The sequence below is a fragment of the Falco punctatus genome (assembly GCF_963210335.1).
Source record: "Falco punctatus genome assembly, chromosome: 15".
Taxonomy (NCBI): Eukaryota; Metazoa; Chordata; class Aves; order Falconiformes; family Falconidae; genus Falco; species Falco punctatus.
Window position 1 is genome coordinate 14,527,584 of NC_137595.1, and position 12,824 is coordinate 14,540,407.

The 12,824-nt window shown below is 40.4% G+C and overlaps 1 protein-coding gene across 5 annotated transcripts in view; it reads left to right on the top strand.

The window, feature by feature from the left end:
* AFF2 (ALF transcription elongation factor 2) overlaps positions 1-12,824 on the top strand; it is a 349,278-nt gene that overhangs the window by 242,960 nt on the left and 93,494 nt on the right. For all 5 annotated transcript variants that reach the window (XM_080365661.1, XM_080365658.1, XM_080365657.1 and 2 more), the window contains exon 8: positions 4,402-4,453. In XM_080365661.1, the coding sequence (XP_080221787.1) occupies positions 4,402-4,453 (52 nt within the window). The remainder of the gene's footprint in view (positions 1-4,401; positions 4,454-12,824) is intronic.

Sequence of the window (12,824 nt, forward strand, 5' to 3'; positions counted from 1 at the left end):
TTGTTGTTACTATTTCTAGTGAGACTCTTACAGAACTCATCCTTATAAAGCCCTCATTCACCCATTTGTCTAGCTATATTTGTAGTGTAGGAACAATCTGCTTTGGGAGCTGATTCATCCCTGGAGGAAGTGGGTATTGTAGTCAGTCAATGAGATTGCCCCTACTTACACTGCAGATAAATGTGTTGCTTTGTCCTGACGTTTCTGCTTTGCAATAATTTCACATTCCAAATTATAAACCTCTGAAAATTGTAGATTATAATAAATGTGCTGACACAACTTCAACCATTAGAGTAAATGGCATTGCTCTAATAATGAAATAAAAAATCCTACTTAATCCCATTCTTTCCCTAAAGTGGTGTTTTGCATTAGCTATGGATGAAAAGACAAACAAGTACATGTATATTCAATAATAATGTCAGCTGGGTCAGAGAAGAATAGGAAATAAAATTAATTCATAACACCTCTGGAGAAAGCTTTCTGATACAGGCAGTTTTCTCTTTGATTTGCCCTCATTGGCAGTATTCATTGTAACTTTAACATATCTGCCAAATTGGTCTTTATTAATAGCTGGCCTGATCTTCATAACAAATACACTCTGTAATCTGGAGTCTGTGTGTTTCTGAGGTTAACAATTACATAGAGCAGAATAGATCATATGCATATTTACAGGGATCTCTCACTCAAGAGGGCCTAATTTCATGTTCAACCCATCCAGCCAGTGTTAGAGAGAGCTGTAGATACAGAGCTCTTCTGTCTTGGGGCTTTGAAGCTGAAATGGGTTACGTCTCGAGATATGACAGGGAAATAGTCACCTTGGATTAAGGTTGCTGGCAATCTTAAAAAGCCCTTATTGGGCTTTGAGTGTTATCAGATGCTACTCGCTTATAAATGAGAGTTAATAGAAACATTAAACAGTACAAGCTACTGTGACCTATGTCTTCAGAATATTAAGCACATTTTAAAATTGTGGAAGACCATCTAGTCCTCTACTTTCTGTAAAATATTACCGCTTCTAACCAGTATCCTCTGGGAGCAGGTTATTTGAACTCTTCAGCATTCTACTTTCATTTGCACATACTGTGTATTTTTAATTTATTCCGTCACTTCTCTGGCTGCCATATATTTATTGTTGATACCGTATTCAGTTTCTCTTTAATTATTCCATCTGCCAGGAGAGTATGATGCATTTTAGAAGCTGTGTGGTTTGGTTGTTTAACGTTTGAGTTTTGTAGCTGAATGGGGTGACATATTCTTCATTTAGCAGAACAGGCTAAGAAGAATTATATACTCCAAGTGATAAGCTTGGAACTGCTAAAGAAATACCAAAATCCAATTTTTTTCCTCTCTCTAGTTGTCTAAACATCCATTAGTCTCCTGAAGGGAACTCATAAATCCTGCAAATTTAGTTTATCTGAAACCAACTCTAACAGTTGTCCTTCCTACTAATCATGTTTTATATCCATTTTATATTTTTCAATATTCAATAAACATGTCTAGCGCTTACTGTACTTGTTAGAAAGTATCTGCAGTACAGGCTGTGTGAGGACAGTTATTAATCAGCCATTTCAGATGGCTGTTTGGTTAGTTTACTAAGAGTATTCATTTATCTTTTTTATGTTTTCTTCTTTGTTCTTTCCATTTATCCAATATGGAATTTCCTTTGTCCTTTTTGGTTTATTTCTACCAGGATATGTCAAATGGGAATTTAACGTGTAAGAAATGGAAAAAAAAAATAGATAGCTGGAAAGAAAAAAAAAACACCACCCTTTGGGCTTCGTTCATGAAAAGATCCTTGCATTATGTCCTCTTAGATCTGCATTAAAAAAAATAATAATAGAACGCATTATGTAGCAGTGCTGCTTTAAAGCAGTGGATAATTTACACATTAAAGTGAGATGTAGGTTTAAAAGGAGGAGTGTAGAATTGAATTAGAGTTAAGAGTCAGAATGATATAGTCTTGTATGAAGATGGTCTCGGTTTCCTGGGGGTATTGTCCTTCTGGTGTGTAATGAGACTTGCAGATAACAATCGGGGACTGTGGATAGACTGAGGTACAGCAATACACTGAGAATGGCCCAGCAAGTAATGACACTGGGGAAACAAATGAAGGTGTCTGCTAGATAAACAACATTAAAAGTTCCTGTTTATCACCAAAGTCCAGGCCTCTAAAGGTTAATATTTCCTGACAAACTCTGTATTGGGTTTGTTTGGCAAGATTTTGGTTGTAGGGATCTGCAGGGATGGCTTCTTTGAGAAGATGCCAGAAGCTTCCCCCATGTCCAATAGAGCCAACGCTGCTGGCCAAGGCCGAGCCCATCAGCGGTGGTGGTAGCGCCTCTGGGACAACGCATTCCACAAGGGGAAAAAACTGCAGCGCAACAGCAGCTGGAGAGAGGAGAGAGACTATGCAAGAGCAGCAGCCCTGCAGCAAAACTGGTAGCAAACCCCATTCCCTGTCCCCCTGTGCTGCTCAAGGGGAGGTGGTAGAGAAACTGGGAGTAAAGTTAAGCCTGGGAGATAGGGAGGGGCTTGGGGGAAGGTGTTTTAAGATGTGGTTCTATTTCTTATTACCCTACTCTGATTTGATTGGCAATAAATTACACTAATTTCGCCAAGCTGAGTCTGTTTTGCCCGTGACAGTAATTCTTGATGATCTCCCTGTCCTTATCTCGACCCATGGGCCTTTGATTGTATTTTCTCCCCCCTGTCCAGCTGAGGAGGGGGTGTGATACAGCAGCTTTGGTGGGCACCTGGCATCCAGCCAAGGTCAACCCACCACAAATTCTTACTTTTAGAAGATTCTTTATCCATGCTACAGTCTTACTTTTATGGGTTCACATATTACAGGGAGGCATCTGCCGTTTATCAAGACATTAATGACTAGTGGTTATGTGTCCAGATACTTTGTAAACACTCGGCTGCCCGACAACAGAGGTCACTGAAAGACAGATGACTTACACACTGGTTTAAAGATCTCCTTGCACTTTTTCCTTTTAAGAGCACGAGCATGGCTTCAAATCTTCTGGTATTTCCACCTTGGGATTATTGTCCCTTCTTTAAAATTCCTTATACCACAAGGCATCCATGATTTACCAGTAGTCTTCAAACAAAAGAAAAACCTCTTCCAAACAGAACATCCATTGATTGCTACAGTTCTTTAAAGGCTAACAATAAAAAATCATAGACTTCAGTCTCCATCAAGGCAGAAAGGAAACAGTAATTGCAATTTGCAAGCCTCCTGCCATGGGTGAAGGAGCTCAGGTTGGGAGAAAGGAAGCTTGGCAATTTTAGTGGCTGTCGCAGCGGATCTGGATGGGATGTGCCAATTCATTCATACATCATCTGTGATAAGAGAATGTGTCAAGGTTAAAAGACGGGTGTGAGTTAGAAGTGTGCCCAAAGGAATATCAGCTCTGAAGAGGACCACCCGATAAAAGCGTGAATATGTGGGAAGCTGTACAGGAGAGTATTTGGTGGCCGCTAGCCATGCCTCTCTAGATAGGCAGACCTCAAAAGAAGATACCTTTTCTGGAAAGATGTCACAGCAAATAATATGGTTTCGTACCCCATGTGTTTTGCCATACCCAACTCTTGGCTTAAAAATAAAAATAGTAATATAAGATGAGGCATTATTCCACTCTTACATCTACCGAAGGAAAGGAAGGAGGCATTGGAACAGCCATGTCTTTTAGGAGTTTCCTCACCCTTTAACCAAAGGCAGGGAGCGGTTATGTGAAATTTCTTTCTATTTTGAAAATATATATATGTAAAAATGGGGATATGAATTAGCAGATTCCTAGCTTGGAAAACATTTGCTCTGCCTTCAGATACTAGCAACTGTGAGGTCCCATCAAACCTCAAACAAGCTCCTCCTCCTCTTGCTATTCTCCACTCTCATTCTCAGTTTGATAAGGTGGGGATTGGTACTGGCCTGAAAGAAGATCAGTGATGCCCTAGATCAATAATGAAACATGGAGGACTTTTTTTTCCAGTTTTTAACAGTCTCAGAGCTGAATTTCCCTTCCACCTTCTGATTTAGAAATACACTACTGATTTAGAAATAAAATAATTTAGAAATAAATTTAGAAATTCAGAAAAATGTTATATATGGACAAATCACTGTGAGACAATGTGCAAATAAGAGGGCATGAAAGAGGTGCTGACTGCCAGACTTTATGATGGATGAGCCTGAAAGTCATTTGTTCTTACCTAGCATCACACAGAAGGACTAATGCAGACATATGTGGGGTATCCATCCATTTACTTATCCCAGATCTGATTTTGCTGTTGTTGAATTGAAAGGGATTTTTTCCTCTGACTTTGCTGAAGGGTAAATTCAACCCATTGTATATAAAGTTACTTCATTAAATGTAATTCTCTGTTGTCTCTTTTTTTCAGAATGCTTGAGGATGATCTGAAACTCAGCAGTGATGAAGATGACAATGAACAGGTAAACACATCTGACCTAAATGCATAGACCGTATAACCTGACAAAGTTTTTTCATCAGTTGAATGTGATTGCATGTTCATGTTGGTTTACTATATTTGCATCAAAAGCATGCTGGAATGCTGTAGAATCCATTAGCTTAAATCTTGCTTGCACATAGAATCTGTGTGGGAGGAAACTTACTCTCAGATAGGAATGCATTTTGTCAATTTTGATGAATTGACTTTGTGAAGTGGGTTAAACAAAACTAGAATATGACTTACTAGCCTTGGAATTAGAGACCACATATGGCATCACCCAGGAATACCTAATGTGCTGTGAGTTTCTATCCTCCATGGTACCAAACTATCTGTGGAACAGCCTCCACTTGTTTCACACTCAATTTCTGAAATTGATGACCTTTTTGGAAGTGGGTGTAAAATGACCACAACAGACCACCAACACAACCGCAGAGTTGGTTTGCACTTTGCAATTCATTTCTACAATTGCACTTAAGAAGACTGAGTCCATAAGCTTTGTTCCAGTCAGTGACTAACAGGCTGGGAGTCCATAGTCAGTAATCTGGTGATTCCCATTTGTGAAGTGAAAATCCTCGGTGTGCAGCTGTAAATCAATACTGGAAGTCTCTCAAACTATTTGGGATGTTAATTAAGAATAATTTTCTGAAAACTGTCTCATGTCATTCTTATCCTTCCCACTTTATAAATATTTATGGATAATGCTGGGAAACAGCTGGTGAAATTCATATTCTCAACATTCTTATCAGGAAAAAAAAAGGACACTTTGGGTTAAATTCATCCTTCATGTTACTTTATATATGCAGTAGGCTCAAATGTTTAAACATTTGCAACACAGAGAAAGGTAATGCTATAATTCAGCATAAGATCATCTGTTCAGCCTGTGAAAGGTTAATTATAAGTCGATCTTTCTTTCTTAATTATTTTTAAACCACCTAAATGTTCTCCTTCAACCTAACTATTCTATCCTTTAGTGTTATGTCAGAAAAGATGTGCCTTTTGGTATCAGCTGACCACTTATCATACAAGTCAATATTTTCTAGCACCAAGTTAGACTAGCATTCTCATCTGAAGCCAAAGGATTAAAAGCCTGTACCTGTGCAGTGCGCTGCTGTACAAACACGGTGACTTATAAAACCGGGAGGTTTCCTGTGCTATTAGAAACTTGCCCAAATAGTCTTATAAACTAACACTGTGATACCAAGATGCCCAAGATACAGAAATGGAAATATATTACCAGGTAGGAGTTACTTTTGTTATCCTATAGTACTAGTTTTCTAGTGACTTAAGTAGAATTATTACCAATTTACACTGCTAAGATGTAATCATGTAGCATTGCTGAATGAAGAAGCAAATACCTAGGCCAGTATTACTGACATCAAACGAAAAGCCCTCACTGACATGAATAGGTGTCATCTCTGATGTTATTCCCAAGCAGAAAAGACATTGTTATGCCTACAGTGCTCAGTGGAGTGTTGATAGCTCTCAAAACATCAGTGGTACCCAAAGACAGCATCACATGCATGAACAGTGTCACATTGGTTCCAGTTCGGGGGCTGAATCCTTATGTGGTGGTAATGTGCCCGAGCCGTAGGAAGCCTCAGACTGCACTGAAACTCTGTGTGACTTTCCAGTAGTGCCATTCACAGCATAAGCTGCAGACAGACAAGAGAGCACAATAAGGATTGTTCATGTACTTTCTCAAAATGTTATAGTACACAGAAAATGTTTTTCCTTTTCATAGAATCATAGAATCTTTCAGGTTGCAAAAGACCTTTAAGATCATTGAGTCAAACATTAACCCAGCACTGCCAAGCCCACCACTAAACCATGTCCCTAAGAACCACATCTACATGTCTTTTAAGCACCTCCAGTGATGGTGACTCAACCACTTCTGTAAGGAAGCTTGTTCCAATGCTTGAAGAAACTTTTCTTCCTATCCAATCTAAACCTCTTGTGGTGCAACTTAAGGCCATTTCCTCTTCTCCTGACACTTCTTACTTGGGAGAAGAGACCAGCACCTGCCTTGCTACAGCCTCCTTTCAAGTAGTTGTAGAGAGTGATAAGATCCTCTCTGAGTCTCCTTTTCTCCGGGCGAAACACCCCCAGTTCCTTCAGCTGCCCCTGGCTTGTTCTGTAGACCCTTCACCAGCTTTGTTGCTCTCCTTTGGACACGCTCCAACACCTCAATGTCTTTCTGTAGTGAGGGGCCCAAAGCTGAACACAGGATTCGAGGGGCGGCCGCACCAGGGCCCAGCACAGGGGGACGGGCACTGCCCTGGCCCTGCTGGCCACACTGTTCCTGACACCAGCCAGGCTGCTGCTGGCCCCCGTGGCCACCCGGGCACAGGGCTGGCTCCTGGGGACACCCCGTGTGCCCCCGCCAGCGGGATGTCACCCCATCCCCCACCACGCTCTGCCCGGCCGCCCAGCCAGCTCTTAGCCCAGCGCAGAGCACACCCGCCCCGGCCACGGGCAGCCGGTGTCTCCAGGAGATGCTGTGGGAGACGGTGCCAAAGGCTTCGCCAAGGCCCAGGCAGACACCAGCCACAGCCTTTCCCTCAGCCACTGGGCGGGTCACCTTGTCACACAAGGGGATGTGGTTCGTCAGGCAGGACCTGCCTTCCATAACCCCACGCTGGCTGGGCCTGATCCCCCGTTGTTCTGCATGTGCCGTGTGACGGCGCTCAGGATGATCTGCTCCAGAACCTTCCCCAGCACCGAGGTCACGCTGACAGGCCTGTAGTTCCCCGGATCCTCCTCCCCGCCCTTCTGGTAGGTGGGTGCCACATTTGCTGACTTCCAGTCAGCTGGGACCTTCCCCGTTGGCCAGGGCTGCAGGTTGATGGAGAGTGGCTGGGTGAGCACTTCCACCAGCTCCCCCAGTACCCTTTTGGCAGTATGAACTTCATCTCATTCTAAGTGATTAGAATTTATTCAAATCTCCTAAACTCTCCCAAATACCTTCTTAAGAAACAGATTATGGTCTGTATCTTTAGGGATTCTAAGCATGAACACTTCCAATCACATAAAAAAATAAATTAACTGGCTGGATGGGAAGTACACTGAGCGTTTTTCTTAAATGCCCTGCATTTCAATGGAAACCACCTTTTCTATGTACCCCACATAAGTATCGTTGAATGTCCTATTTGTATTACAAATAGAGGGTTATAGACAAATCTATACACATTACAGGAAAGAATCCTGCAGCTTTTTAGGTTAGCTTTTCTTATGCATGCACCTGAATGCATGACTATGCGTCTGTCCTGAGTTTTGTCACACATTGCATCCCAGACTAAGACCTTGCAAAGCTGAGCAGCATAGCTCTGGGCATCACTTTCGCATTACACTGGCAGTGCTTTCACCCTTTAGCAGCTTCTGCCATATCTCTTTAAAGAGAGCATATTGGAAGCAGAAGGAAAAGTTGATCTGGCCCACTGGTCAGAGACATAATCATCAACAAAGTAACTGCAATGGTTTTTGACTGCAAAGTATTTTTTTCAAGAGGTATATAAAATATTCATTCATGAGGGACAGATCAAGGCAATTAGAATATGTGAATTTTACAATTTTGAATGTTCAGGTGTGAAGCCCAAGGTTTGAATTTTTTATTTTTTTTTGTTCTTTTAACATAAAGATTTTGCAGTCAAATGGCCATTGTAATTCAGCTGTACACATGTGTGCATTCTGACAGGGAGATAAAAGATTAAAACTCTCAGCTCAAAACCATTCTAATAGTATATGCAACATTTCTGTGAGGAAATGGAATAATTTTCTTTACAATCTTTCTGTTATTTTTTTTTTTACTATAGGCTTTTACAATATGAAGCATGAGCTAGCATTTAATCATTTTTATTAATAGAAACACAGTATGTAAAAACCAAGTTGTTTTTTTTTTTGTTTTTTTTCTGCTCATATTTCAAGGAAATTGAAACTCTTTGAGAATGATGGTCGGTAGGGAGCCCTAGGATTTGTCCTTTAGGAATTGGTAGGGACCCTTCAATCTTTACACAGCAGGGGCGGTAGTGACACTGATCCATAAATGCACCTTGATCTCAACTTTTAGTGAATGTCTATAGTATGTGGAAAGAGTTTGATCTATCAGCCTGTCTTCTGAGACTACCAGTAGTCCATTTGTCATGGTGGAAGATTGTTAGAAGTTTGTCTGCAAGAAACAAAGCTCTTCTGTCTTACTGTCTCACTCCTCTGAATGAGCACACGTTTCTGATCAGTATTGCATTTATTTAAGGGTCCATGGATCTTGTGCTCTTTTAAGTGTTAAACATCTCCTTCCTTTTCTCCCTGCTGCTGAGGAGAAACACAATACACATGATAGCTCCAGTCAGTCATATAATTAATTAAGAAGTTATGCCTGTTTTCTGGATAAGATGAAAACTACCAGGTTGAAGTCAATGAAAGGTATTTATTATTAGGTAGTATTAGCAAGGCTGTTACTGAATATGCTGCCTACTTTTAACATTTGCTTTTCAAACAGGATTTTTAATAACTGGAAATTGTATCTAAGAGTTATAAACCTGATCCAGTGAACCCTCCTTAATGTAAGTGTTAGGTCTTTTTTGGTTAAAGCATGCATGTATATGGCCTACCAATGTATCACCAAGAAGATTCCTGAAAGGAGGCTATACACTTTGATTTCATCCCAGAGGGTGTAAGAGGCTTCAACAAGTGAGAGCTGACTAGAAATCCAAACTACTAGTGCCAAACAGCTGCAAATTGCATGGAAACCTTGTGGTTCCCCTATCCTTTTAGACTTCTGGCAATTGTGAGCTTGATACAGAAGTCAAGTGAATTTCTTTGGGCTGTGACACGTAGGAGGTCCAGTAAGATGTTCGTTGCAGGTCCCTTCAGACTTCAGATCTGTAAAGTTTTGGACCATACCAATCATGGCAATAGAGCATGAGGCAGCTTACAAGTCACTCCACCCCAACTGTAAACTCCCATCATCACTTTTGGGGACTCACTTAGAGAGACGGCAGTTACCGCCTGCATCTAACACATGTGAACACACCCCACAGTATCATCAGTGTAGACGCTTTGGAACTGGCCACATGCTTCGTCCCATAGACAAAATGCTGATTCTTGTGTCTCATTGTGGGTGATTTGGGATTAAAGGCACACAAAAAACAACAGGTTAGATCTGGAATCAATTTTCATTTACAGCTGAGAAGCAGTTATTGATGCTGTGCTCACAGTTCAATAAAAGATCCAAAGATATAGACCTTGTGTTTCTCTTTCAATATAAGCAGCATAATCAGTGTCAAATGTTTTTACAAAGAAAATTGTATTGACAGTTTTATTAAAATTGCTGTCTTTAAAGTTTTAAGTTATCCACAATTTGACCTACTTGAATGGTTTTTAATATGCACACTGACCAACCCAATAGATTTTTATGTCACATATTTACAATACCAGGTTCACATCTGTTTCATGTATTATTTGAGAGGTATTGTTACATTTGAGCATTGCCTGGATTTTAAACTCTTCTAGTATTGTCACCAAGAGGAATGTTGGCATATGCATCAATATTGCATTCAGAAGTCTTACTGCACAATATTTTTAGATTGCCTACGAGTGATACAGTCAAGGCAGATGACAGACATATTATTAGTAAAACCATTAGATGACAAGGCATTTCAGAGATGCTAATGTTAACACTCCTCTGTGAGGAAGGACAGAGCTTTTAAACGGCTTTATTACTCTGTTAAAAAAATACATCAGAAATTAGGAAGAGTAGTGAAGATTTTTAATTAGTAGCTCGGTTCAGCTAAAAGAGCTTAGATAAAACACAGGTTAGTATTTTTGTTCTTTAAAGCACCTCTGTATAATTCAAATTAGCTTTGAGCTCAAAGGCATCCAAATGAGTTGTGCCTGGATACAGTATTTTAAGTAGCTGTGGTGTACCCAATTTTCTTTAACCAGCTCCTCTTTGTTCTTCTGCCTAAGGAATAGTCCTGTTAACCTTTGAAATGCGTACTTAATTTAAAGAACATTGCTAGTGTTCTGTGTGTTTTTGAACCCAAGAAACTCTGATAGTAGTTACAGACCTGCTCCATTTTCAGTATTTTATGTGTATAGTGGTTTTGGCAGAACAAATCAATAAGATGTTTTTCTTTTCAGTTTGTTTTTTATCCCCTCCTTCCCTTAATGATTGCCACTGCAATTGCCCCTTCTCTGATAACCATACAAACACAAGACATGCATATAATCCATGGCCCTACTCTATCATTTGTATTTTACATAAACAGGAATCTTGTTTGCTAGGTTAGATTAGGTAATTACATACAAAATGTTTGACTTTGTAGCTGAGTCTGAAAAGGTGATCAGCCATAGGCTGAGCTTTGAATTCTTCTAAGGCATACCGAGCTTTCAAAGCACTTACTCAAGTTAAATTTTTTTAAAGTTTATGAAACTCTCAGATACAATATGTTTTCATCATATCATGTAAACACTTTTTAAAGTGGAACAGGGACCACTTCCCTTGGAACAACACATATCCTTTCCTCTTGTAATTTTCCCCTTTTTTTAGCTGGATCCTGAACAAGATGTTTACCTCCGCAAGGTTTCTCTACATTTCCATTTACTTTGTTATCAGCAGAAAGGCTGAAGAACAGCTCTTCAGTAATGACATCAATACTGCACACACAGTGAGAGAGGTCATCTTGTCAAAGCTATAGAAAAATCAGATGGATTAGGATGAAACTAGGTGCAAAATAACTTTGATAGAGTCTTTTAATGTAAACAGTTTATCTGTCATTGGGTTTCATTGAAATCCCAGAGTGAGGCAGCATCAGTGTAGCCACAGCAGCATGTGTTTTGATAAAGAACCCACATTCCAGTGTTTAAGATCTACAGTTATGTTTTATAATTGTGGGGAAATGTTTTCATTAAGCCATTAATGAAAACAGAAGCTATTAGGATAATACAGTCATTCTCCAACCTTGTCAGTCTATAACCATGAAAAATCATTCTGTGAAGATATGTCTCTTCTTGCAACCTCAGTCCATTTTAATTGATATTCAAATTATTTTATTCTGCACAACACTAGTTGAAACAAGCATATATCATCAACTGTGTAAAATTAATATTCCAGCTTCCGTTAGACAAATCTTTGGTAATAAGAGATTTGATGGCTGACATGTCTAAGGTCATAATTCACATGGTAATGATGTAGGTTTGTATCATATATTTACTTATTATCAGCAGAAGCTTTCAGTAACCACTCAGGTCTGAGCTGAGCTTACTGCAGTTATGAGTGAAAAACATGGCATACCACTAAAATACAGTGTTATCAAAAGCTTTTAACTTATTCACATTCACAGAATCTCATGTAATTGTTTCTGCACATGTTGTTATTGTGGAGGTCATCCATCAGTGAGGAAGGGGATTAATACAACTCTCAGGACAAATGGTTGCTATATAATGCACAGTACTACAGATCAGCAATAATCGGGTTGTCCCTGCGGTTTGCAGCCTTGCTCTTACTTGGGCTCTGGGGCTGCAGCTGCCTGGACCAGCACAGGAGCTGGAGGAGCCCCATCCCTCCCACTGACTTGCCTTTTCCTTGAGTTGCTTAATATGCACTGGTAGCTCAGTGTCTCAAAGACCCTCTGCTGCAGTCAACAAAATAATACAGGAAAAGAAAATACTGGCAAGCAGGCAGGCAGCCCTTACAAAGGGGGAATGAAATGCCTTAGCTGAAAAGATGAATAAATATAGCTGCAAGAAGTCCTCATTTCCCCACGAGTAAGCAAGCACTTCAGACAGCCCCTCAGCGCTCCTTAAACAGGTGCTTCCAGGTGCTTCTCTTGGGTTTAGTTTCTCATGCCACCAGCCTGAAGCAGCCAGGCTCTGTCAGCCATACCATAAGACGTCATTCACCTGAAGGAGAAGCGTTAGAAAGACCTGATGCCTCCATCACTAATGAAGTAGCAGTGGAAAGGCTGGTTGTTCCTCAGTACAGCCATAAGGACCAGATGCTGGAGATCTGTCAGCCTATTTGGGGTCGGAGGGAGGGGGGAGTTGCAGCTTTGAGTCCACAGGATGGGTCATGCACTCTGTGTGTGTGCATGCTGGTGCACACATCATTTTGTAAAGGAGTCTTTATTATAAGCATGGAGGAAAAATATATTTCCCCAGGGCCTCTTACTATGTATGCCACTTATGCAAAAGCCCTGTATTGTTTTGGCAGCAAACAGAGGTAGCAGCAGGTGAGATAATTGATTGATACCAGCATTGTTGCTGTTAAGAGAAAAGCCAGACTTGACCATACTGTCCTATAAAAATAAATCTGAAGTCTGTGATATCTGCAGGCCATCTCAGTGCTCAACAGTCACTAA